At 40.4% G+C, this 27,878-nt stretch overlaps 3 protein-coding genes across 7 annotated transcripts in view; all 3 read left to right on the plus strand.

Moving 5' to 3' along the window:
- LOC131459884 (dnaJ homolog subfamily C member 13) overlaps window positions 1-1,482 on the plus strand; it is a 30,589-nt gene extending 29,107 nt beyond the window's left edge. For 3 of the 4 annotated variants that reach the window (XM_058630046.1, XM_058630024.1, XM_058630033.1), the window contains one exon: window positions 357-1,482. In XM_058630046.1, the coding sequence (XP_058486029.1) occupies window positions 357-454 (98 nt within the window). In that variant the 3' untranslated portion in view covers window positions 455-1,482. The remainder of the gene's footprint in view (window positions 1-356) is intronic. The other variant, XM_058630039.1, reaches the window with a different exon arrangement.
- Window positions 1,483-2,738: 1,256 nt separating this feature from the next.
- Window positions 2,739-16,158, plus strand: topbp1 (DNA topoisomerase II binding protein 1). Of its 2 annotated transcripts, none has more exons than XM_058643845.1 (28): window positions 2,739-3,136; window positions 3,335-3,428; window positions 3,537-3,671; window positions 3,780-3,923; window positions 4,324-4,505; window positions 4,717-4,910; window positions 5,335-5,511; window positions 5,629-5,798; window positions 6,012-6,175; window positions 6,735-6,973; window positions 7,068-7,405; window positions 7,798-7,970; window positions 8,112-8,323; window positions 8,531-8,841; window positions 8,929-9,108; window positions 9,238-9,353; window positions 9,435-9,558; window positions 10,512-10,670; window positions 10,774-10,870; window positions 10,975-11,176; window positions 11,266-11,495; window positions 12,404-12,546; window positions 12,708-12,804; window positions 13,836-13,999; window positions 14,097-14,225; window positions 14,326-14,415; window positions 15,549-15,710; window positions 15,917-16,158. In XM_058643845.1, exons 2-28 carry the CDS (start codon window positions 3,342-3,344, stop codon window positions 16,043-16,045), a joined length of 4,548 nt encoding a protein of 1,515 aa, XP_058499828.1. In that variant the 5' UTR covers window positions 2,739-3,136; window positions 3,335-3,341; the 3' UTR covers window positions 16,046-16,158. The 2 variants fall into 2 exon arrangements, with proteins under 2 accessions (XP_058499828.1, XP_058499837.1); XM_058643854.1 differs by having other exon boundaries at window positions 7,071-7,405.
- A 1,986-nt stretch (window positions 16,159-18,144) lies between these two features.
- tmem108 (transmembrane protein 108) overlaps window positions 18,145-27,878 on the plus strand; it is a 52,295-nt gene continuing 42,561 nt past the window's right edge. Inside the window, exon 1 of the mRNA XM_058643171.1 lies at window positions 18,145-18,693. The gene's annotated coding sequence lies outside the window, so the exon portion shown is untranslated. The remainder of the gene's footprint in view (window positions 18,694-27,878) is intronic.

Genomic DNA, 27,878 nt, shown 5'->3' on the forward strand with positions numbered 1-27,878 from the left:
GTAGTTCAGTGTTTCCCAAACTTTCTATTCAGGGATCCACTTTTTAAAGATGGGAAACTATTGTGACCCAAATCCCAATATCAATCGGACAAATTTATATTTACATCCATATCTGTAACACCTAATATTATTTGGAAGTGTTAATCTATTAGAATTTCATTTTATGCATCGTAACTAGAAGTTTGCAAAATTTCTCCCAGTGACGCATCTGTGAGTCCTGACCCAGTCTTTGGGAATCACTGCAGTAGTCGATGTCTTTGTAGTTCTGTGCATCATTGTCGCTGACCATTAATGTTTCAAATATCCTCACACATCAGCCCTGCTCCGTATCTAATCTGCCATTGTCTCATCTGCAGGTCCAGGAGTAGCAGGTTACCTTACAGCAGGAACTGGCACCACGGTTATGTCCAGCGTCCCTCCGCCTGTGGACAACGTCATCGGAGACCAGGGCTGAAGAACACACAAACATGGTCACGCTCAGGCACACAGGCTGCCCCGCAGCTTCACAGCTGCAGCTCAGAGAGGGACTGTTCAGCTCCCCAGACGAGGGGATGGAGAGAGAGAGAAAGATGGAGGAGTGTGCGCCGCCTCTGCGACACCTCCTCCAGGATCACTCTCCTCCCCTCTTTACAAATGGCACTCAAGTCTTCATAAACACTTAGAAATTGTTTTAACAGATGACCACATTTTTGTTTCTGTGCTACTTTTCTTGTTTCCAATGACACAGAAGAGTTTACTTTTTGTATGAATATATTTTTTACTCTAGATTTGTTGTCTTTGTTTTTTTTTTCATGAAAAGACTGAGGGTTATTATTGGCAACCTTTCTCTTCTCCACTTTCCTATTCATTTTTGTCATTTCCTGATTGGCTAAAATTATCTCCATTTCCCATCTACGTGAAAGGCTGGCCTTGTGTGAGATGCATCTGTGCAGAGGATCTTGCCACCTCCTCCATTAATACTTGTTGATGTAATTAATTCCTATTCGGAAAAGGAAAATGTTAAATTAAAGCGCCATAAAACAGATGCCACTGGAGCCTTCAGACTAATGCTGTTCTCCTGCCTGGTTTGGTCAGGTTGTTCTTTTACCCTCTCTTTCAAGATTTGACTGATTTCCCAAAATGTTCAGCCTCTTATTCCTCTGATCTTAAATACTTAATTCTGCTTTCTCTTTGAAGGCTGCCCCACCTGCCTCACATTTTTACAGTGATTCTACTTCTCCCCCCAGAATGCAAAAAGCACTAGGATATTTATAAAGAATAATAACCACCTGAAATGAGCTTCTGCTAAGATGTGACGAATGATGTTGACTCTTGATTATGAATCTATGTGAAAGACTAGTGCAATTTGTGAAATGTTAAATGTAATATTACGTATATAAACTTTCTATATTGAATGTACATTAAAAAAAAATAAATTGGTCGCACTTGTACATAAAATTTTAAGAATAAAAGGGAACCCACAGTGTTGTTCTTTTGAATTTACATCTGTGTTGTCGAACTCATGAAGCGTGTGAGCTGTGTCGAAATGTTTAAAAGAGTTGATGCATAAAATAATGTCTTTGCTAAATTGAAAATGAATCACATATGTTCCGTTTATAATATCCCACTCAAACCCAGGTTATCACATAAAAATCATCTACATTACACCTGGAACTTAAATACTTCCAACTCAAAAATATTTTTTTCCTGCATAATTATAGGATTTTTCTGTACAAAATATTCATTGGACCAATAATTGGTTTTGTAATGTATTTCTATGTACAGAGTATACCTTTGACCAACAATAAGTCAGAGCAACAGAGTCCATGCATTTTCACGTTGAAAAAGGTCGAGCTGCAACTAACAATTATTTTCATGATCGAGTCATCGTTTGGTCCATAAAATGTCAGAAAACGTTAAAAAATGTTGATCAGTGTTTGTCAAACCTGGATGTTCTCTGTCTTGTTTTGTCCACAAACCAAAATGATTCACTTTTAATGTTTAATGTTTTAACCTTTGCCATATGGAGCAAAGAAATGTAAAGAAATACATTTAAGCAATGACAAATGAAAAAAGCTTCAAACCAATTAATCAATTATCACAATAGTTGACGATTAATTTAGTAATCGCTTAATCAAGTAATTGTTTCAGCTCTAAATAAATAAGACACTGCATTTGGTTAATTAATCAAATAAACTGTCAGGAAGTGATGGGAATAGATACAACTATGAACTAAAGATTACATATAGAATTGTGTAGGCAACTTAAAATTTTAAGGTGACACTTGCAAAAAAGGGTCTCATGTTTGGTTATTTATCACAACTAATTGTACATGAAATTATATATATTTAACATTGTTTGCCATCTCCATTATCTTCTTAAACTGTCCTTTGCCAGGTATACCAGGTATACAGTTTAAAGACTTAATCCTAAAAAGTCCAAATTTGTTTGAAAATAATATAGTAACAATTATATGTCTGGATGGATTTTGATCTTAAATGTACATAATGTTTGTCATATAGAAAAGGTTACAATATAACCTTCAAGGTTACAAACACACATTATAGTCATAATTAACACATTAATGATTAATGAAGGATACATAGGTGACCATATTTTCTGCAATTTAAAGTATATCAACACTTTACCCACAGACAGTATACATTTAACTTAATGCTGAAAATCCACAGCAGTATTTTTTTTTTCTGTAGCGGAACCATTCTTTACCGGTGTCCTGTTCCTCACGGTCAGATCCACAGGGAACACAGGAAAATGCACCGATGGCGCGAACAACATCAACAAAGAATCAATTTCAATTTCGCTTAGCAATTATACATTAAATTATTGTAAACATTGCAAATTATTTCATCGTAGACGTGTAGAATAGTAACAGTTCGTTTATGGTTTGCAGAATGTGTTTGTTTTTTTAGTATTTTTAACTCCAAGTTTGAATGTTAGCTTGGTTTCCTTCCATGAACGTCAGTCCAGTGTCCCTGTGTCTATTATTAGCGTTAGAGAAAGTGTTTTATTTCGACGACTTTCTTCGCGACGTGTCATAGAACTGTTAAACTAATGACTCAATGACTAGTTACGAGTCCATTCTCATTGCTGTCATAGTACAGATTTAAATGTATTAACATCCTGAGGCCATAAAGGGGTGAGTACTTATCTGTTTAGTTGACATTTACGTCAAGAACAATTAGTCAGACACGTTTAAGTTAATGTTATCTCAGTCTATAGCGGTTTCGTATTAGGTCGGTGAAATGTAAGATGTTGACTCATAGTTCTTGCATATTTCTGTAAATGTTTCAGCCACTGTTCTTTATGCTAAGCTCCTGCAATTGTGCCTTTCCAGGTTGAACATGTCCAAAGGAGACCAGGAAGGCTTCATTGTGAAGTTTGTGGAAGTTAAAGGCCAAAAATCAGAGTATGCCACCAAGGCTTATAAGGTACTCTCAGTCTGTCTATCACTTCTTGTTGATGTTATTGGGTTCCTGTCCTTCCTTTGTATGCATTTGATAATACTGCTATTATTATTATTATTATGTGTTTTACAGGCCATTTTGGAGCTGCAGTCTGAAAAGTACTTGAAGTCCATCGATGAGGATGCTGTTTTACAGATGGATCAGAAGGACAAGTCTCTGTTTGTGTTCAGCGCATTTACCTCCCCAGCTTTTCTGCACTGCAAGGAGGTGGGACTCAAACGTTGATAAATCTACACCCAGAATTTTAAAGGCTTTGGTGAAATATTTAAATGCTGATTATACTTTCTTTTTTAATCTAATCTAATTGTCATGTAGCTTGGCTGCCGAGTCGTGAGTCCACTGGTGGTGTTGTACTGCCTGCAGCAGCAACGTTGTGTCCCCAAAGCAGAGAAGCCTGTCTATAACATGGCCATGGCTGATGTCACCGTTTCCTGCACCAGCCTAGAAAAAGTAACACGGGTTAGTTCACTGTGCCTTAAACTTAGTGGACTGATGCTCACTCAACAGTGAGAATATGAATGATTGCAACATCACAATTCATGTTCTAAAAACTCAAATAACTCTGTATAATGTGAGTACAATGTAATGAGTACAATGGGGTTATTGATAGTTTGTCTAAGGTTTGGATGTTTTGAATTGCTTCAGTTAAATTTTTGTGATACAACGATTCAGTAGAAAACATGCTTGTGAAAACTGCAAAAAATATTTTGTGATTAAGGTGATATCACATTTACAAATTATAGTTGTATGCTTTGAGAGGACACAGTGTTAACACGAAAATAACTTGACATAACACATGTAATCCCAAAGTGTGTTTTTGGAATTTCCCTACACGGTAATGCTCACTGCCTTTTTATAGGCAGAGGTGATGGATCTGGTGCAACTCATGGGTGGACGGGTTTATCTTGACCTGAATGTATCTGTCACACACCTGGTCGCAGGAGAAGTTGGCAGCAAGAAATACCTGGTCGCTGCCAGCCTGGGTAAACCCATCCTCCTGCCCACATGGGTCAGAGCCTGCTGGGAAAAATCTCAGGACAGGTACACTCTCAATTTCACCGATATATCCACCCTGATATTTGCATTACATTGTTTATTAGTCTTGTTTTAACCATTATCTGAATGTCACCTTTTTTCCACTTTCAGTATATGTAATCCATTTATCATAAGTGTAGCATGGAATTAATAAATTGCCTTAAAATATATAAGAAATGCTAAAAAATAATTGTCTTTTCTTCTTTTTCTCCTTCAGTCTTTTCAGATATACAGATTTACCTACTGAGGACTATCTGTGTCCAGTGCTGCGAGGCTGTAGTGTGTGTGTGACAGGACTTTCCAGTACAGAGCGCAAAGAGGTGCAGCGACTCTGTGAACAGCACGGAGCCAACTATGCTGGTCAGCTCAAAATGAATGAGTGTACACACCTCATAGTTGGTGAACCAACAGGTACTTCACCAGCAGTTTTAGTGTTATAAGCACTTTTTTCTCTCAATTAAAGGTTTCTGTAGGACTTAGTGATTGTCATTTTTATTTGCATGAGTTATTCAATCTGTATAATGACTTAAACTAAAAACGTAAATAGTAGGAATTACTATTAGCTCACTGATGATCATTTCATAAAATATATTGGCAAACATTAACTTATTTTCACACTATCTAGCATCCAAATGTGTGGAATATGGTATATACCGCTTTAAGTGAAGTTATCCCCTCATGATTGTAAGATTTGGGACCAATAACCAGCCAATTTTAGCATTATCAAACTTACTATAGTAAGTATATGTTACTATATATGTTTTAGTCAGATAGATATTTTCATTGCTTTACATGGACTTGGAGAATTAATTTGAGTGTTTGTGTTTGACTGCAGGTCAGAAGTACGAGTGTGCGCGGAAGTGGAACGTATATTGCGTGTCTCTGCACTGGCTGTTTGACAGCATCGAGAAGGGTTTTTGTCAAGACGAGAGCAGATACACTATGGAACGCAATTCATCAAAGTCCACTCGACAGCACACCTCTACCCCCACTGGTACCAACAAAAAGGAGGGTGAGCCACAGATGGATGAGGCAGTTGGTCATTTAATACTTTTGTGTTACTGTTTCTGATTTGCATCATCAAACCTGTTAATAATATAATAAATAATGTATTATTTTTTAACACCAGCTGGTCTATCACTGTTGGGCTTGAGTCACATCTCTGTCAACACCAGCATGACGATTCAGGACACGGCCCTGTCCAACAACACCACCATCAGTCGCCTGGAGACTCCAGACCCTGTTGACAACCTGGACCTCACTGTCTGTCCAGCTGATGATTTACTGGACGGCTGTAAGGTAAGTTTAAATATTAAAGAGATTCTTCTTGAATCTTGACTGATAATGGAAAAGAGTAATCTGAGTCACACTTTCTCTGTAATGCATTATAACACCTTATACACGCAAGCTCTTATAACTACGGTTATGCAGCACTATAGATGCATCATAATGTGATGTATTATAGACACAGGCTTTATCTGATTAATTTCTCACATGGAAAATGTTGTACAGCTGTACCTTTGCGGCCTGCCAGGCAAGAAACTGGACAAACTGCGGCGTCTTGTGAACACGGCAGGTGGTCTGCACTTCAGCCAGCCCAGTGAGGAACTCACACATGTGGTCATGGGAGAGCTGGATCAGGACCTCAAGAACTTTGTCTCCAAAGCCAATCACAGGTATGTAGGACACAGAACAATTACTCCCTCCAGTTCAATATATGGGTTGTTTTAAAGTTTTATTCTTAACAGATTTTAAAAATACTGAATGTCTGGCTTTCTAAACACACAGAAACAATACAAGTGTTAAAATGGATAAGTATAGCCTACATTGACACGGATGTTCAATTTAAGCATCTTTAACATTAAAAACTGTTTCCATAACTTATTAAAAGAAAGATTGCTTAAAAACACTGAAATACAGAATAAAATGGAACCTGCAACGGTTGTGATACTGTTACAGTTAAGAATCTATACATTCTTTGAGGTTTTAATTTCTAGTTTTGTCATAGAGCTTCCAATAGCACCTTTAAAAAAATCATGAGTAAAGTCAACAAGTAGATAAAAAGTGATGTTTAAGACTGATATGTATTCTATTTACTCAACATTTTCAAGCTAGTTTCCTTGACTTGATTTAATGATTTTCAGTTTTTAAAATAGACTGCAAAATTGTAGTTGGGAAATGGCTGATTTCGATAATTTAAAGGTTACTAAAAGTGTCTCTGTTTTCACATCCCAGGCCTCATGTGGTAACAGTGCAGTGGCTGCTAGACAGTTTCACTAAGGGCAGTTTAGTCCCAGAATCGGGCTATTTCCACTCTGACTGTCTGCCCCCTGTTGTGGCCCCTGCTTCTGTGCCAGTCCGACACACTCCCATCTCCCGGCCATCACTTGTTCCTCCTGCCGTCAGTCCTAACACACCCAGGAAAGCAGAGGAGGATCTGTTATCACAGTACATGGATGACGATCCGACAGTTGGTATGTGTCAGTTATTCACGTGTTTATATAGTGTCATTATGCCTAAGACATATAAAGCCTGGTGGTTATATCTTGTTGGGCCTTTATCCTCCAGTAGACATGCCACCACCAGAAATGGAGAGCAACAGGAGACAGTCCACAAGTACAATTGCACAGCCTCATGCTGAAGCCTGGTCACAGAACCAGACCAGAGGACAAGAGCTAGACTCGACCCTGCAGGAGGCCAGTGAGGCTGGACTGTTTGCCGGGAAATGTTTCCTCCTTGTCGGCTTCGGCAGCGAAGCGGAAGCTCAGCTCTCTCTGCTGGTGACAGAACATGGAGGCAGGGTGTTGACGGGTCGCACACGGGTTGTGGCCGACTATGCCGTGGTGCCGCTCTTGGGCTGTTCAGTAGAAGCCACAGTGGACGAGGTGGTCACTGATACTTGGCTGGTAAGATTCACACCCATGCTGTGTAGGCTGGATGATGACAGCATTAATGCATAATTTGTAATGTGTAAAGAAATGGAAGAGATTATTTGTTTACCTTTAAACAGCATATTAAAAATGCGAAATATACAACAGGAAATAGTTCCAAAAACAAAAAATGATAATTGCTTTTGTATGGCATCTTCCCAAATAAATGGTATTTGTTGTTGGGGGTTTTTCCCCTCATATTTGTCAGAAAAACGAGGCATCTTAAGATTCCTTCTGGATATTATTTTCCTCTTTTTTTTCTTGACCAAAACATGTCTGAGGTTCTCGGATTATCTAATCATGAAAATCATGCAGGATGCTCTCTGTACAATTAAATTCTGACGTGTGTTGCTCTCGTTACTTTTCAGGCCATGTGTGTGGAGAAAGAGTGTGCTCTACAGCTTTCTTCCAACCCTTTGTTCACCCCTGTTCCTGTGATGGACGGACGTTTCCCTCTTAAAGACTGTGTACTCTCCGTCAGTCAGTTTACTGGAGCAGAGAGAGAATCTTTGGTGGAGCTGGCTAAGCACCTTGGAGCCAAGTACGACTCTCTTGACAACTCGCATAAGCCATTTTTTACATCGTTCTGTCATAATTGTACCCCCATGTGGCCTTCCCCACTCATTTTGAGCTACTTTAGCTAAATAAGTCTCCATCTTTTCTTCTCTCCCACCACCTGCAGTGTGCAGGATTACTTTGTACGCCTGGCCAACCAGAAGAAAGGCATGCTGGCCAGCACTCATCTGGTGTTGCAGAGCCCTGAAGGCACAAAGTACCAGGCGGCAAAGAAATGGGGGCTCCCTGCTGTCACCATGAACTGGATACTGGAGTCAGCTCGGACCGGTCAGAGAGCAAAAGAGGAGAGATTCCTGGTGGACCTGCCGCCGTCGCCAGGTAAAATGAGTTTGGTAGCACTGTGTTTGTTTATGTTTTATTTGTATGGGCTAGACATTAAGTACAACATCATAGTGTAATGGATAAGACAGACAACTTGTCATGTGATACTTAGCTGTATCTTTTACTTATCTATAATTTTGAATGCTATATTCACCGCTGTGGACTGTTATGCATCCAAACTGACACAATGTTCTTGTGCCACAGAGAGGGATGAGGAGAGTTTTGTCGGTGCTTCTCAGAAACCCACCATGTTGCCTCCGGCTCGTCCGTCTCCAGAGATCCCTTTGCTAGGTTTCCAGAGTGGTAAAGCCATAACGCCTCTGGATTTAGGTCGCTTTCAGAGCAAAGTGTTCCGCTCTGTTGTGGACAAGATGAAGCCCAAAGACAGCACCCCAAAACAAAATCAGGAGGGCAGCAGAAGAAACAATCTTCAAAAAGAGCCCTCCCTGCAGTTGGACACTCCCTCTCGTTTCCTCAGCAGAGACCAGCTCTTCAGGCCATCTTTTAATGTCAAGGTCAGGAATGTCTGAATGATTTTTATTTAGAGTTATAGTACCATCTTTTGATTAATAAATAATGAATGGACTGTTTCTTTTATTAAGGATGCACTAGGAGCTTTGGAGACCCCAGGTGGGAGATCAAAGCCAGCAGAGATGGTTGACACCCCACTGACAGATCTCATCAACCGCAACCTGAAGGTGGCTCTGGCTAATAGCGTGCGTCACCAGGAAATGCAAGCGGTCTCAGCCAGCCCCCAGTTTACCAAGACAGCTGAGAAGGAGGTACAAACCAAACAGACAAAACAATACAGTTAATAAATTCTTATTTGACTAGCAGCACCTCTTTTTGCAAGTCATGATCATTTTAAGTCCTATTCATGTATGTATTTATTTATTTATTTGTTTTGCAAGGCTCCAGAGAAAGAAGCTGGTCCCCTGTGTGGTGTTGTGATCTGTGTGGGAAAGAAGCTGGCCAAAATGCAAGGTGAACTAAATGCCATCGCTGCCTCACTTGGAGCTGACTTCAGGTACGTGACGCATGTAAATACACACATGCATTCATAGTGCGGACATTGTAAAAACACCTTTTCGAATATCTTTCTTTTTAGGTGGGCTTGTGATGATACTGTGACACACTACATCTATCAGGGTCGAGTGGGAGACAACAACCGGGAGTACAGAGGAGTGAAGGAGAGAGGACTGCACATGGTCTCTCAGCACTGGCTGCAGGCTGTAAGAATCCCACTGGCAAATATAAATAGAACCCAAGCCCTAATCAGTCAATCAAACTTTATTTTTTTATTTCTTTACAAACAAATCAATGCAATACAAAGGCCTTTACATGTGATTGATTTTCTGATTTTCAATCCATCCATTATCTACCGCTTTATCCTCAGGAGGGTCGCAAGGGGTGCTGTGCCAATCTCAGCTAACATAGGGCGATAGGTGGGGTACACCTTGGACAGCTGGGCAAAATAGCTTGTTGCACAAAATACTCACAAAAAAAATTATTAATTTATAATTCCAGTACACGGTGTTAACACTAGGTTAAACACTTGTTTTAATACAACACAAAGCCAAATTTGTTCCAATGTAGAGGAAAATGTGTGATTAAGCACGGCACATACTTGACACCATGTGACTGACAGCTAGTACCATCCACCAGGTGCCTGGTTGAAGGTGATACAATTTTGACCACTTTTTCTATACAATATGGTGTATGAGGTTTACTAAATAAGGCTTTAAATGGTAATATGTTCAGGGGAGTTAAAAACTTTAAAATGACTTAATGATTTGTCCATATTTTTGATGCGCATCACAAATAACACTTAAGATTTTGTGCTGAATTTACCAGAAAAGGAATAGGAAACATGGAACAGGAGACTGAATTTGGTCCCCCTCTATAAAATTCTTAGACATTCAGAAAAGGAAAAGGAGCAGAATTTAAGCTGTGTGTTTTGAACCACCATGTACACTTAAAACAAATATCTGTAAGAGGGTACATCAAGTGATATTAGAATACACTTTATTTAATTTGGGATCTAATTTTCCTGAATGCTTCACTTCCGTGCCTCCTGCTGCCGCTGACATATTAAGCACTGCTCACTTAGATTAAATCATTATAATCCCAGTCATGACTCAATGTACCGTACTAATTAACAATCATCCCCATGCTGTTTGTGTAGTGTGCTGAGGAGGAGAGACGCGTCCCGGAGTCTCTGTATCCTTTCACCTACAACCCCAAGATGAGCCTGAACCTGAGCCAGGTGCCCAACAGCACTCAGAAGTCTCCGCCTTTAACACGTACACAACGACGAAACATCGCAGAGACCAGTGACAACAAAGTGAGTGTTAAGGATGAGAAGATTCTGTGTGTGTTTGTGCAGGAATAAAATCACTATTTTATATCCTTTGTCGTTTCACACTTAAATATCGTCTGTCCCTCAGCCTGAGCACGATACCACAGAAGAAGCTACAACCTTGCGTCGCGTAAGTGATGGAAGTGTGGATCAAGAGGAGATGAATGATTCAACAGAAAGGGGTGGTGAGTTTTTCTCTCTAATCTGTCTCATCTGTTTATATAAAGCTTTTGCCCCCTCCCCCTTTTTACAAGTACATAGTGATTTATTTTAAGGATCTCTTTTCCAGATATTTCAGAGAATCTGGAAATGAGAGAGAACCTGCAAAGACAGCTGCAAGAGATCATGACAGCCACCACGTTGACGACAGGCAGGCGAACCTCAGTCAGACTCGCCAGGATAGGATCAGGCGGGGCCGACTCAAGGCCCCACATACCTGATGGCAGCCGACTTGGACGCAGTGGGAACAGGAGAACTCTCGAGGCCCTGAGGTAAGAAGATCGACGAAGCATGGCATCCATCTTGTGCATGTTAAGACTTTGGCCCTGGTGTAAATGTTCCTGGTCTTTCCTCGTTCCAGGGTTTCCAGAGAAGCAGCCATGGACATTAACACAGAGCCATCCCAGAGTGAGCAGATAGTGTGGGATGACCCCACAGCCAGGGAAGAGCGGGCAAAGCTGGCTGATAACTTGCAGTGGCCTGGTAGTCCTTCACAGCATTCAGAGCCTTTCCATCCTCCACCTCCCCCAACTGCAGAAAATGGTCATCAGAATGGAGAATCCATGACTGACTCTGAGCTGGTGGAGATGGGTAAGACGTCTGAAGGCAGTTGCACCCACTGCTCGTCTAGTCTTCACTTTATTATTATGACAATATCACTAACAGGAGATTTTTCTCTTAATGAGATTTGATTAAAGGAGAAGAAGATGAAGCACGTACTGCTGGTCTAGACAAATTATTCTCAGCACTAAATATTTACACAACTTTTTAGTAGTGGTAGTTGGGCTGAATAATGAATTGTTTTCATATTAAAATCGCAATGCAAAATATAGTAATTAGCAAATTGCTCAGCTGTCATAAACACATGTTGGAAACGGGTCATATCTTTCGGGTCAAGTCGCTTTCTAATTATGTGTTGTGGCTGTTTTCAAATGATTACACCATGAACAGTATACTGAAGTTTGACTTTTAAAAATTAATTGTAAAATTAAATGACAATATATGTGCGAAATATTGCAATATTTTCCCCTCATCAACTAGTTAACACAACACAATTTTTTTCTGTCTATTCAATGCAAAAATCCAATAAAAAAACAAGACCAAACAATCTTTTCTTAATAACTAGTTTATGAATAAGTTGGATATTGATGACATTTTACCCCAAACAAATTCAATCATAATGTAAACTATGACTGTTAAATATAAAATGACATGCTATAACGTGTTCCTATTGTTTTGTCCAACTTATTTTCATCAGTGAGGGTCTGCTTAATAATATTAGGAACACAGCATTTTTGGAAGTTTAATTGCATGAATAATAAGCTACAGTGACTTCCTGTTTACACTGTATGTTGCTTTTGTTTCCTAGCAACTGATTTATACATTAATAAAATCTTTTCATGTCATAGCAGTACTTTGATGAAAGAAAGGATGGGCTCCCAGTTAGTCATGACACATGGGATATACATGTATAATCTTTTTACTCTTTCTTCTTCCAGCGGCTTGTGATGTCATTGAACAGCATATGGGCCAGAAAGTGACGACCCCTCAATCAGAAGAGGCTGAAAATAACATCCTCACTCCAAACGCTCCCAGCATCGCCTTTCCTCTCGCCAAACCTCCAGTAGCACCAGAGCCACAGGTGAGGATTTACACATGAACACATTTGATGCATTAATATCATTATTAAGCAGGGGTTTGAGTGTAACTACAGCTGATAGGATTTGCAGAGTGTACTGTTTTTAAATTGCACCCCGTACAATCTTTTTCACTTGAGCCAAAAACGTGTTTCGTTTTTCTCAGGAGGAGCATAAGAAAGAAAAGCAGCCACCCAGATTTCAGCTCTCCTCCCTCAGCCCTCAGGAACGCATTGATTACAGCCAACTCATCGAGGAGCTTGGTGAGTCTCTTCACTAATTAGGACTTTCCATCATTCTGCAGTTAAAAACAAACAAACAAAAAAGACCTAATTCCCGAAGAGTACGAGTGAAGATGCCTTTTCTGCATGGGAATATTTCCTCCAGCAGAATGTGAGCATCATCAGATGAGCCAGAGTTTCAGTTGTTGTAACAAATTCAATCTTTATAGAGCATTAATCCAACATATAACTTCACATTTATGTGTCAGTTTTGAAGCCTTTACTCCTCTTTAGATCTCATTTGTAGTTGCGTCATCAGTCTGTATTTCTTAGTGCTGGGACGATAGCTTGTTTTACAATTCGGTCCTGTCACTGTACTTAAATGCTGATTCGATTTGTTTAGCCATCCTACGTGTATTTTTCAAGTCGATGGTCTCTATAATTGCGATTCTTTTTTAAAGTGTTGAGCACCAGGCAGGAGAACATTTACAAACATTGAGAAAACCTGTCAATGTATAGGAATTCTAATATTTATGAATGTCAGAGGTACTTATTTGCTACAAAAGCAACCAACATGACAGTAAAAATAATTTAATGGCAACATACAAAACCATATTCAAAATCAGAGAAACCACAAAAAACTCATTTAGTTGCTACATTTAGCTGCCCCTCCAATAGCACAATAAATATGACCAGGTCAAGTAGTACATTTTATTTTATTCTTCATCTTGGTCTACTCTGTGTTCACTAAGTTAGTGTTGTAAGAAAAGAAAACACTGGGGCCTTAGCCTGAAATGAATAAGCTTCAAAAGAATATGTAAAATTTCTTTTAAAATCCCTGGTTTGAAGAAAACACTGATGAACACATTTTTTAACATAAATTGGCAAATGCTACTTTTAGCTGTTTCTGTTCATCAAGCAAGTCAAAATAACACTGTTCTGGGGGAGAAAACATGCTTTCAAGACGTCAAACTATTGTTACACAAATCACAGTATAAAGACAACATTTTTTACAGCCATATTTGTTGAGACCTAGTGTCATTTTGAATTTGAGTTTCTGTGTTTTACTTTAGGTGGTGTCGTCCTGGACAAGCAGTCCTTTGACCCCAGCTGCTCCCACATCATCGTGGGGACTCCTCTGCGCAACGAGAAGTACCTGGCAGCGATGGCAGCCGGTAAATGGATCCTGCATCGCTCGTATCTGGAGGCCTGTCGATCTGTGGGTCACTACATCCAGGTCAGAATTCAAATTAGTTGCTCCAATTTCACTCCTCCTCACTTGACTGCGATGAAACAATCAGTGATATGAGTTATTGTTGTGTTTCTTGCTCCAGGAGGATGAGTATGAGTGGGGAAGCGGCTCAATCCTAGACGCGTTGCCTTCCATCAACTCCCAGCAGAGGAGATTAGCTTTAGCCGCCATGCGCTGGAGGAAAGCCCTGCATGGAAGCTGTGATCGAGGGGTATTTATTCACCGCAGGGCTCACTTGTATTTTATTATCTGCTCCCTGAACATTTTATTTTATTGTGTGGTCCCAAATAAACATGCATTTTTTTTTTCAGGGTGCCTTCAGTGGATGGACAGTCATACTAAACATTGACCACAGCAGAGAATCAGGCTTCAGGCGGTTGCTGCAGTCTGGTGGAGCAAAGGTCAGTGCTTGTTTATTTGTTGTAGTAAATCTGACATTGTGTGTCCTTTTACCTGCTACTGCAGTCACCACATCAGTGAGAGAATAAATGAGGAAGATCTTTAATCAGCTTGTGGCTCTGTGCGCAAAAGATGCTAATTATACCAGAACATTTGCACATTTTTGTTGGGATGGTGGATGAAGGTTGTAAGTTAGTTTTCCTAAACTGTGGCAATTTTTCACTCACCCTTACTTCTACTGCTTTATCCTCCACATGAGGGTCATGGGGTGTGGCAATTTTTCAAAAGGGGGAAAAAGGTGCAGTTCATAACTTTTGGAGATTGTTTTTGTTGTTGATGTGATTATTCTGCCTCTGTTTTGTCGTTGTGAAGAGAAACAATATGTTCATCTGACAGCAGGATATTTTCATAGTCAATTCATCTGTCAGTTATTTTCTCGATCAAGTAATCGTTTGGTCCATAAGATGTTGAAAAATGTTGACCCCTGTTTTTCAATGTCTTGCTTTGTCCACAAACCAAAGTGATTCAGTTTTAATTATTTATTTGTTAAATGGAGCAAGGAAACCAGAAAATATTCACATTTAAGAAGCTGGAAAATCTGAAGGCTTTTTTAATTCTTTACAAAACATTCAGCCCTGGCTGTAACTACTGATTATTTTCATAATCAATCAATAGTTATCAGACAATGTTGAAAGATGTTAAGTGTTTCTCAAACTTCAAAATGATCATGTTCTCAAATATCTTGTTTCTACAAATATCTACAAACCAAATTCATCCATTTTTAATGATTTCAGCTGTCTCGCTTGCTGCTGTTTCCCCCGTCTAAACTCACTTTACATCACTCAATAGCTGTGTATTGGTCCGTTACTTGTTACTTGTCAATATCCCTGGATCGGATAATGCGAGATCAGATACTGTTCCTGCTCTGCTGTTGTAAACTCCCTCAGTCAGGTCTGATAGTTTTGCTGGACAGAGGCTGTTTTCAGATGAAGGACGAAACATAAAAATAATGTTACATCATTTCTGTTCAAGTTGGCACAATTGTAACATCAATGACGACAGCAAGCAACTAGTGATATTTACATCAAAACGTATGCTTTTTTGGGGAGGTAATTTCTCTGTGATTCGTCTCCAGGTCCTGCCCAGTCCCTCCCCATCCTTGTACAAAGAAGCCACTCACCTGTTTGCTGATTTTAGTCGACTGAAGCCCGGAGACTTTAGAGTCAACGTGTCAGAGGCTACAGCTGAAGGAGTCACATGTTTGAAGCCAGAATATATCGCAGACTACCTCATGCAGGTGAACAGAGACTTATCAATGTTTCTTTGTCATGTTTATATATAATAAATGTAGTAGCATTAGAGTGTTTTTACCATTAGGCCGTTTCAAATGACTTTCTCCTCCTAAGAACTTCCTCTATATACTTGTCTCACGTGCAATGCTGCTTAATCTTGGTCTTTGTACACCGTCACTGCCCTTTTTCATCTTTCTGCCGTATCCTCCAGGAGCCGACTCCACCTATGGAGCCGTACTGCCTGACTGAAGCTCCCCCCGAGGAAACTCCCGATACTCCATCACGCAAACGTAAAGCAGCAGACGCCACGTCCAGGCTGAAAAAGAGCCGCCTCAACTGAAATGTAACTCTAAAATATTGTCCTCAATCCCTGTAAAATTAGACTTTTTTTTTTTTTTTTCTTATTGAAAATAAATATTGCACATTAAAAATAATAAAATAAATGCAGCACTGGTTTTTGTCAGTCTGTCATTTTAACATCAGAGCTCTGCAGGTGCTGCTGCCTGCACACTGTGACACTAGCTGTGATTGATGACTCAGTGAAGGTCTGGAGAAAATGTGGAGTCATGTTTTGTAATGGGTTGCAGTTCTATTTTCCTGTAGAGGGCAGTAGAGCTTCCCTTTAGGATTCAAGCAAACAACAGAGTCTGTGATTTCTTCTTGTATGTATTGGGAAATCTAAGGTTATGTATCTTATCATTTCCTAAATTCTCTGGTCTGACTTCCTGCAGTGTTAAACTGATTGTTTTGTAAAACAGAAATGGCCTCTGTAATAACGACATAGCTGTCAAAGCAGTGATTCTGAGCCTCCTGTATCTGCTGTTGTTCTCCAGCACTCTGAAAACATCACGTGTTGTTTACCTGGTGTTGGTTCAGGCTTTTGATACAGTGATGCTCATTTTCAGTTCCCTCCCATATGGAGGGATAAGTGGTTTAACCTGAGAGTAGGTGAAGTAGCTGACAGGCGCAGGGTTTGAGCTGATGTTAGTGAGGTGGAGGATTAGAGGAGAAGGAGCTTGGAACTGCAGTAGGGGGAAGCAGAAGGTCACGTGTATATGAAGATACATTTAGTTTCTCCACTGGTTTTTCCAATCATGTGTAAAAATTAAGCAACATTTGCTTCAAGCTGCAACAAATAATCGATAATTTATCAATTTGTAAATAAATTAGTTCTGTTTAAGTGGGTTATTCAAAAACAAAATAAAAACAACTCTGATTCCAGCTTCTGAAATGTGAATAATTCCTGTTTCTTTTGCTCGTCAGTGACTGTAAACTGATAATCTCTGGTTTGTGGATGGAAACCAAATGTCATTTTGGGATTAGATTTGACACCGATAGACATTTTTCACACTTTTCTGCGTTTTTATGAACGGAACACGTCAGTGAGGGAAAAAAGTGATGATGAAGATGAATGTGAGATGCAGTCTTCCGGGTCAAGAAACCCTGAATGAAAAATCATATTCTGTATGTGGCAATACACGGTGAGCTGGTTCACTTTTGGTTTTCAGATGTTTGCATTAATAATCATGCATCACATGTATAGATGGATTACTTTCTTTACAAAGTACTTTGTATATTTACACTAAATAACTGTTCTACTTGTAGTATTTTCACAGAAGGTTACTGTATCTCTTCACAGTAATTTAGCACTGGTTTTAATAATCAGTTATGCTGTTTGTTACTCTGATTTAGTTGCAGTTTTCTTGTATTAATTCCATAAATCAAATTAAATCACTTTAGGAAGGTCTCCTGTCAGAGCTGCACCTATATTCATTTTACAATAAAACACAAAATGTGATTAATCACAGCTGAGGACTAAAATGATAGGTGTATATATACATACATACATATACATATATATATATATATATATATATTTGATCAATTATGGAATACATGAAGCAATCATTTGTGAAGCTATGATTATTTAACCTTAAATTGCTGATTAATTTCACACTGATGTTTAGTTTGTGCGTTTGCTGTATTATTAAACAAATATTTAAATAATATAAAGTGTAATTATTATATTTTACTGACTTTATAATCCTCAGTACTTATTTGTTGGTGTGTCTATATAATCACATAATCCCTCTTTTGTCTCCTGCTGTGCTCTCTTCTATTTCTACGATTGTGCTGATAATGAGCTGCTGTTAATCCACCTGTGTTTTGTTTTTTTACAAAGTCATTCATCCTTTCACTCCACAGAGAAACACACAGATCTCACTGCACGTGAAGTTTTCATTCAACAGGTGTTGGTTGAAGTTGAGCTGCTGACTTTCCTCGCTGTCCTCTCATGTTCGCAGGAGGCGCATCACTTTTCTCTCACTGTGTGTGTGTGAGAGAGAGAGATAAATTAAAGATATTCCTGTCAGGGCAGTGGAGTTGTGCACAGAGAAAGAGAGAAGGATGGATGGATGGAGCGAGAGAGAGGAGGGAGGAAACTGCAGCAGTCCTCATTAAAATTCCCCGTCCGTACACTCGCCACTGAAAACCCTCCTGTAGTGGGTGGCACCGGCGTCCTGCGCGCCTTAATTGCGCACCAGGCTTTAACCAGCGCTCACGGATCAGTGTGGCCGTGGTATCACGCTGCCTGTGTGGCGGAGTTTCCTTCACTCCCTCCTCTCCTGATATTTAACCACGTCGAGGCTGAGAGAGACGGACGAGAAGTGAGTCCTGGAGGTCCAGCAAAGGGTGGCGCCCTGCGCATCTCATCCAGCGCCTGGACACGCGCTGTGACGCTTTCCCACGGGCAGTGGAGGGGGGGAGACCCACAGTCAGTCAGTCACAGTCCTGCTCCTGCTCCTGCTTCTTCTTCTCCTGCTGCTGCTGGAGCTTCACTGGCTTCTTGTTGCGGCACATGGTTGTGACATTTCTCGCTGTGGACTGGGAACATGTGCGTGTGGATGGTGTGAAGTGTGACACAGCTGCTCTCGGCTTCTCTCGGATACGACAAGTACCCGACGCTACGACGCACCTTGTGAAATATAGGTAAGAACATACAGTCTTTTTATATTATTATTATTATTATTATTATTATTATTATTATTATTATTGTTGTTGTTATTTCTGCCTCTGACAGCTCGCCTTCTCTTCTGTGTCTCTGCTGTGATTTGATGTATTCTTGATTTCTCTGAGATCCGGGTTTCCAAGGCAATCATAGACAAAAGCATCACATCTACTGTATGTCAGTGCTGCATTCAACTGTACACTGCAACACATCAGAGATCATACTCTGTTAGCTCACAGCATGACAAGTGCGTTTTCTTCATGTCAAGTCAGGGGAAGGTCTTCATCAGAAGTTGAGCTGCTGCTCCTCAGTTCTTTGAAACATCATTTGAAAGTCACTTTTCACCTGAAAATGACATATTTTTCACTCTAATGAAGCCACTTTTTCATATTGGATTCAATGTAGTGTCACGGGCGATTCGGGAAATCTTATCTGTTTCATTAGACTTTTTTGACACTTTATTCTGGAGCAGGTGCGGTGAAATTAGACTGGCAAAGCAGGCATTTACCGGGCCCCCCTCTCTACCTGGGGCCCCCGAAAACTACTGAGTATTTAGCCGTTTTCAGAGCAGCACTGACATTATTTTGAATGTGAGAGTGTCTGATCCAGAGGATCTCCTTGTTATTAATTTACATGTTTAACTACACTACAAAGACAGAGTCATGCAGGTCATCTCTACAGACCCGTTCCAAGATTGAGGCTGCACGTTCCATACGATAATAGCGCTACAGAGCCCTTCAGCCACTTATTTACTCGCAAACCGTTTAGATTCCACACTTTCCATTCCTTGAGGCAAATCCTTTTCACAGAGAGGAATGTCAAAGCCAACAAATGCAGTGTTACTGCAGATTTCACACCATTCACTCCAAACCTCTCTGAATAGTGGCACCATTTCCTCCCGCTCTTACTTCTGCACGCTGCCATGACGTGTGCATTTAAGATCCTCTCTTTCCACAGCCATGGCAACAACACAAATGTGACATATGAGGCTTCATTTGTTTCAACTTGTATAGAGTTATTTATGCTTGGTGGAAAAACCTGACTCTGTATGAGTCCACACCCAATTTTCCATTCAATTTAATGTCGGGAAATGACTTTAGTTCACACAACATGTTCTATAAACCTGTTAAATTAAATGCTAACAACAGCTTGTATCTCCTGTCTAAACGTTTAATGCATAAACAGTTAAGGTTCTGCCTATTGCTTCTAATTTTGGGGTGGTTTAGTCTAGTTTGATGGAGGGGGGGCCCAAGGACACTCAGCCCGGGGGCCCCCAAACTCTCTTGAAAACACGTTTGTTCTCTGGAAGATAAATGGCAAAGACTTGTGGCAGTTGTTTGCTGTCATCTCAGTTTATTTACAGCTCTGGCTTCCAAAAATGAAAACTTTGCAGTGAAGAGAGAGAGAGAGAGAGAGGAGCAGAGTCATCAATCTTGAATGTCTCGGCCTCGAGTGGACTTCATTCCTCGGGCAACGTGGCAGCAACAAAGCAGATAATAAGAGAGGCTCGTTTAAAAACGCCGAGGCCACCGCGAACACGCCGCCGCCACCGGGTGCCTCGTTTGAATGTGGCGGCTGCAGCTTTGTTTCCAGGAACAGTGGCGTCGTATAGAGCACTTTAAAGGGAGTTCAGATTGAACCTGGTGCTCACTCTGACCATTGTGACAGGAATGTTTGGCTGTGTGTTCTCCACAGAAACCCCCCACTCCTTTGTTCTGGGGGGGACACAGTCCTTCAGTGCCATGTGTGCAGAGGTGGGGGGAAGGGGGGGCGGGGTCACTGTGTGTGTGTGTGTGTGTGTGTATGGGGTGGGGGGGTTATTGACATATGTAGCTGACAGCTTCCTCGCGGTGAGCTAACATGCTGTGATACCATGAATGGGTATTAGTGAACATACGAGCAAAGCACTTAACACTAATGAGGACATGGATGATGTGCACGCACACACACACACACACACACACACACACACAAAGCTCAGGAGCGCGATGTACATCAATCCAGAGTTACACTTCTGTTACTTAATGAGTTGGGGCTGGAATGATTTACTGATGATTCATCAATGAGTCATTTAATTGCTAACTATTTGATCATCAATGAGTCAGTCGGAGTGTTTTTTTTTTAATTATTAAGACGAGCGCCCTCTGACTTTTCTTAAATGTGAATATTTTCACATTATAACAATATTAGCTGCATCATATTGATTATATAGGCTTAAAAATGTATTATTGGTAATTGAATTAAAAAATATTTATATCTACATCTTCTGCAGCACGAGAATGCAAAATATTATTTTAATTTCACTACAGAATAAAGGAAATGACCTCGGCATTTTGGGAAAAATCAAAGATATATTGGTATCGGTTATCGGCCCGCACACTCCTGATTAATCGGAATATTGTATATCGGCAAAAAGTCCTGTTTCGTGCAACAAAACAAGACATTTGAGACATTTTTCACCATTGTCTGACAGCTAATGATTAATCTAGGAAATAATTGCCAGATTACGTGGAATATAACTTGGGTGCATCGCAATTTTTGCCGTAACAACTTCTTCTGGTTGCAGTTAATTGAACAATATTTGCTCGTTAATGCCAAACAATCATGTCATGCACAAACATTTCACCCAATTTGACTTTTTTCAAATGGCATGATTTGAGTTCGAAATCAAATAAAAGTTGAATTCCATGGTACGTAGCGCACAGTCAAAGCAAAGCTTTATTCTGCATGATGATGGCTGTTAGAGAAGGTCAGCGCATCATCAGCATTCAAAACTCATCTTTGGGAGAAGAAGGATGTAAAAGTTTCATGGCGAGTGTGCGCAACACTTTTATGAAAATATACAAATGTCAGCGTGAAGGTTACGCTGGAGGGAAAAGTCACTGAATCTCTGAAGATGGACTGGATTAAGAGGACTGGATTACATATCATAGCAGCAGAAAGTCAAGGAAAATGATCGTTTTTAAGATGCATCATGAAGCAGACATGGACAATTCGTGTCATATAACGTTACATGTTGGTTTTTGTCGATGTCAAAAGCGGCAGCTTGACTGCAGAAGCATGATTTTAGGGATGATACTTTTTTAAAGTCATTTGTACTTGTATTCAGTGATGACAAACCAACCGTGTGCATAAATATAGAAAAATAAATGTAGAAGATTGAGAATGTGCTGCATCGGGATGGAATCAAATCAAATTGTGAGACCAGTGAAGTTGCACAGCCCTAATAATTTAGATCGATAATCCATTCGGTAGTTGTTGAGGCATTTAACGGAAAGCTTGAAATGTCAGTGTGAAGGTTGCACTAGAATCACAGAGAAGGCGTCCCTGAAGTTTGTTCCTCTGGAAACATTGAATGTCTGGATAAAATATGTGTTTAAAAATCCCAAATACCAGCTATATGGAAGCACAGAGATAAAGTCAGGTGATTAACCCTATATCACATCTAATATCTATATAATAATATATATATTACTTGTTGACAGGCTAGTGCCCCTTAACCATGCAGCGAACATCAACTATTCTCAGGTTTTAACGTGACAGTTGTAAGGTTGTATTGATGGGACAGGAGTTGCAGCTTTTTGTGACTTTTTATGATTTATCACTGTAGGTTTATATTTAGTGTAATTGTTAAAGAGAATGATCTGATTGTTGCTCTCCAACCCAAATCATTACTTTGTCCAAGGTTTCACAGGCTGAACAGGAAGCAACTATCATGAGCTAATTAAGGAAAAACTCCCAAAAAATAAAGGCCTAAATGACTAATGATGTAGAGGGAAAGTGTGTGTCAGCACGTCACTTTAACACCTGGTGTGATATCTACTATCAACACTGGGAACAGTTTTCACAGGACGGCGGCTGAACAATCTCTGCAGCTGCTCTTTTATCACTGATGTCAGGAAAAGTCGTCGTTAACACTGGAAAACACTCGGAAAATATTAGGTTTCCCAACCAGAGTGAAAGACCTCCCTTAAACAAACTTATCAGGGAAGTTTCAGGAAAAGGGAACGTCTGGTTTCGGCCCTCTTGGAACAGAATAGGGTGACTGAGCTGCTGGGAAAGTTTTGGGAGAATGTGACTACAACATTGTGAGCTGGTCTTTATACTAAAGTGACATGAGTGTCATGAGAGTGGCACATGACGTGGAATTGCAGCCCTCATACCACACGGTATGTGCTCAGGATGGACTTTGCACCTTCATCCAGCCTGACTGACTAAACACAGGATTTCACCAAAGCAAAAACAGCCAGGCTTTCTTTTTCCTGTGTGCTCTAAATGCCACACAGCATTAACAAAGACGCCTCAGCCGCTTTCGAGATGACTTTCATTTTAAGCTCGTACACAGGAACCACGCATGGGGGGGGGGGGGGGGAGTTCCTGTGTTCGGCCAGCGAGAAAAATATAAATTTCCCTCTTCTTCCACTTATGATCCTATCAGCTAAAGTGTTCCTATGAGACCAGGAAATTGGTTTCCCCATCATTCCAACAAATGTCCTGGCCTGGATTGTGCCATGTGTTTACCACTGTTGTCTTATTCCTCTGTGAACTGGCTTCTTCTATTCATTCCAGTCTGACTCTGGTCCAATTGAACGTATACGTGCAGTAGTATTAGTACAATTTCAGCTGGACTCACATGTTTACGTGTATTTTAAAAGTCCACTTTTAGTCAGACTAAAGGCCTGTGTACAGGAGAACGAGTCAAGGAAAATTTGCAATAGTTTTTTGATCATATCAGATTTTTTTTCCCCACATGGAAACTGTTTTTGGGGGGAAATCTCAAAATGGTCACCCTTTGGTTTTCATGTATAGAACCAATATGGCTCACGTTTCTCTCTTGCAATCGCTTTTGCCGTCTTCCTCTTGTGTTTGGAGTAGGGGTGAACCGATATGATGTGATGCCCGGTATTGGTACAATATAAAATACAATCCAGAAAAAATCCTATATATATCACTGGCTGTAAAACTTTAAACAGCCTTTTAGCTCAGTCATGTTGTGAGCTTTTTCATGGGAGAAGAATTTGAAATAGCTAACACTGGTCTAATATCGGTATTGGTAGATACTTGAGTTTGTGATATCGGGACAAAAAAGTGGTATCGTGCCATCCCTAGTTTGGAGTTTGTGTTTTATGCACATGCCGCACTCTTACAGTTGTTTTGGGGGGTTTCATGTGTATGAAGATATTTCTTTAAACTATACCGTGTTCACAGAAAAAGTCCATATCGGGGAAGTTCTGTTTCCATGTGGATATGGCCTATCACAATTGGGTTAGTTTTTTTTTTTTTATCATGTCAAGTATTTACTGACTGTTTGCTCACTGGGGATATCAGAGTGAATAATACCACCTGGTGCCTCAGGTAAACAAAAGAGTGGAGTTGTCGGGGGAAGCAGAAAGCTCACCTGCTCTGATAGAGTGGAGGTCACAGGAAAGGCAGATAGAGGAAGAAGAAGAAGAAGAGGTGAAGGCGGGGGTTGATGGTAATGAATAACCCACCATTATGATGATTAAAGGGGATAATGGGCACGGGGGAGATAAGAGTGCGGTGGCCGTCCGAGCATGAGGTGTTTACAAGGGGAATTCCTCACATTCCTCCGCTTCAGCCATGCCACTCCAAATCTGCACCTCCACCCACTGATGGTCACTGTCCGTGCCAAGAGGGTCCCAAGGGGCAAAAAGTGCCCGATAAGGTCTGCACAGTAACTGTGTTATGTAAGCTGATTCTGCAGTGTTTTGAGGTGCATCAGATAGAGCTAATTCACTGAGCTGTACTTGCAATCCATTCAGAGGCTTGTTTTCAGAGTTAAATGGAATAAATTGTTGGTTTAGAGCGTGACTCTGTAGTTTTCCAAATCAATCAACGGCAAAATGATGGAGCCGCTACCACGTGCGAATGTTGCTGAATTGTACATACAGCACAGTACGTCGATAACCTTCTGGTTTTAGCACTGGAAGAGGTGATGGTCGATTGATCCACTCTGTTCTAGAAATATCCTCTGCTGTTTGATTGTAATTTGTTGCTGTTCACATAGTCATTTTTTTTTTTTACAGTGGATGAACTCATTTTTCTCTAGTTTTACCTTAAATTTGTGGGGAATTCTTCCCCTCAGTCCTCGTGATTACTTTACAAGAGTAGTGTCATCATTAAGTTATGAATTTTGTTCTTCTTCTTCTTTGTACTGTGCTTCGATATTGTTATATTGCACACCGCTGGTATAACTTTAGCTTCATGGAGCTGCAAGCGTCATTCGTCTCAGTCTATTTTACATAATAAATCTTATGTAATTAAGATTTATTCAGAAAAAAGAACCCCAGTGTGTTCTGCAGCTTAAAATTCAACAAGGAGTTTCTCTGTGGTAAAATATTTAACCTGATTATGTCAAGTTACAGGATGATCCCCCGTACTTCATCATAATTCCTGATATAGCGCTCAGTGTTTTAAGGTTCTAGATTGCTCAAACACAGGTGGATAAACATATGAGGTAACACCATTACTGCATGTAACAGACTCTAGGAGTAATATTTTGTACTTGGATTATAAATCAACCTAAATATGTGGTGTTATTGTCAGTTTTTTTCTTACAAAATGCACCAAAGTTAAAGGATAAAAACTCTGGTTTCCCTTTTTTTTTTTGAAAACCAAATCACAAGGCTGGACTTAACTCTTGTCTTAACTGCCTCCCTCTTGGCAAGTTTTTATGGGTTTTTTTTTCCTTCTGTAAGACTTTGACAATTAATTGTTGCACAACATTTCATTTTATACAATTTAAAGAAATTATGAATGTTGAAAGATGCAGTTCCAGTTCTGAGGTGAGATTTCTAGGCCGCCTCAGGACACAGAGGGTTTGTGTTTTAGGATCAATCAGCACATTTTTTATTTTTTTTAAAAATGCAGTGCAGATGACTGGGTCTAATAGGATTATGAGAAGGTCTGGTGGGAGGAGAAGTCGTCCCCTGGAGCTGCACGTTACTGCCCCTTCAATCCCAGCATGAGCTGGCTTCTGGGGGTCATGTGATGGAGGGGCACAATAGTAGCAGGTGTCAGCCCAGTGATTGCTAGGTCTGAGGCTGCACTCACCTATAAATGAGGATCATTTACAGCCTTTAATGGATGGTTGGTTTGTGGCGCCGGGGAACAGAGAAGCAAATCATCACCATGTATGAAATCACAAGAGAAGAGAGACTCCGGTTTCCTTGGCAACTTCCTCAATCTGGATATTTGTTATATCATAAAGGAAGATTGTCAGAAATTGATTTTACTTGCTCAAAAAAACCCAGTTGTTCGGAAGGATAAACGCTTCTTGTCCCCGCCCACCTCAGTCAGATCTGATAGTTTAACATTGAGTATACTATCCATAATAATGTGTGTATAAGTCTGGCAGCCCTTTGATTTTCATTTTTTATAGCCTTAGAATGAGCTTTTTTTCCCCCATGTTTCTACAGGAGCCTGAATGGACAAACCAGCTAGAGTGTACATCTCACGTTTGTTAAAGTCTACAGTTTTGCCATGTCATGTCACAAATTCTTTCACACTGGACCTTTCAAATCAAACCTTTTCTATTGACCAAGTTCATCTGATTGAGGCTGCAGATTAAAGTGGCACCATATGCTGGGGAATAAGGAGTCCCATCCCCATGGTAGAGCTTATTATTGCACTCCTATGTCACTGTCTCTGACTAATTGTTGTGGTGTATTGAGGGTACGATAAGAACATCTCCCCTCTCTCGTTTTAAATGCTTGGTCATCTTTCCTCCACTCCCTAAATCAAATCCTTTCCTTTCTCCAATACTCGAACACACACCCTGGGTATTTGTAATCACCTAAATGCCCGAGCCAGCATTTGATTTTGTGCCTCACACTACCCTAGTTTAAGCTGCTCGAGTCTCAGTTGTGCAATGAAAGGAAATCTAGATCTCTTTACTATATAAAGCCGTTGTTTTTATCGGTTTTTCCCTCTCCCCGCACCCTGCCGTTGCTGCATATGGCTCATTTCATGGCTGCTGGAGACTCAGATTGATGGGTTGAAGAGCAGCTGGGCTGAGGCTCCAGCACAGCGTACAGTGCAGGAGGCTAGTCCTCGCCGAGGTCATTTAAGGTAAACAAACATATAGGAGATGGGAAATTGAGGAGGAATTTGCCAGACTGTGACAATTGTGCTTTGTGTCAAAAATACTCATAACAAAAGACCATTACAGGTTTGCTTGCTTGTTTTTTGTTGTTTTTTTTTACTTTGTTGAACCCACTACAAAAGGTGATTAACACCATTTGCATTGCCAGTAGTTGGTCTGCCCTGTGGCGTTGCTTTTTTCACCCCTGGTCACCCATGCAGACAAACAAAGCAGGTTAGAGGGAGAAAACAACACCGTTAATGGGCTTCCTGTGTGCGCTCTTGCCCATACCTCGGCTGATACCCATTTATGTTCTATTATTTCGAAAAAAAAAACGATTTTGGATTAAGACTTGAGAAGTACTCTAGGCTGTACATTTTTAGCTCGATTTATACTTAGTGCAGGCATGGTAGTAGTTGTTAACGAAATGGAGCCATTTGTGATTTATTGTCTGATTACTTTGGATAATCACTGACTAGTCGACTATCAAAATAGAAGTTAGTTGCAGCCACATTGTCTGCACGAAGAAGAAATTAGCACGGTCACCCAATGTTTCATTTGGAGCCAAAGACAATAAACTGATTTTCGATGTAGGAGGAAATGCAGATTGAATACGTTTGACAAAAACCTGTTTATTTGACCAGTGGGAATGGGGTAATAGACAAAATGACGAACAAACTAGCAGCCAGGTAACACAGTATGTGTCTGATGTCTCTCTTGCCGGAGGTGACATTCTGACATTTCATTGTAATCACTGTATTAACCACCTCAGAGAGACCTCGGAGAGAAACAGTCTGTGCTTGTCACCTTCAGTTGTGGAGCAGCTTTACATGGTTTTGCTTTCATTCTCCTCCTCTGTCTCGGGCTCCAGTCTAAGAGATCTGTGCCTCCAGGGGCTCGAGAAAGCTGTCGAGTAATCTGAGACATTAATACTGAATAAAATGGAGCGAGGTGTCAGCCGCATGCACAAATTAATTTCCGTACACGGAGCAGCATCTGCGTACTAAAGTGTTAAGGGACACAGTGGGGATTTGTATGTTGGTTTGTTTGTGTCTGGTTCTG

This window comes from Solea solea, chromosome 1, assembly GCF_958295425.1.
Source record: "Solea solea chromosome 1, fSolSol10.1, whole genome shotgun sequence".
Lineage (NCBI taxonomy): Eukaryota > Metazoa > Chordata > Actinopteri > Pleuronectiformes > Soleidae > Solea > Solea solea.

Bases quoted from the DNA above. Each gene is read 5' to 3' on its own strand.
- topbp1 (XM_058643845.1), top strand. From the start codon at position 3,342: ATGTCCAAAGGAGACCAGGAAGGCTTCATTGTGAAGTTTGTGGAAGTT. The intron at 3,429-3,536 runs GTACTCTCAGTC...TGTGTTTTACAG, and splicing joins ATGCCACCAAGGCTTATAAG to GCCATTTTGGAGCTGCAGTC. The intron at 11,496-12,403 runs GTAAGACGTCTG...TTCTTCTTCCAG, and splicing joins CTCTGAGCTGGTGGAGATGG to CGGCTTGTGATGTCATTGAA.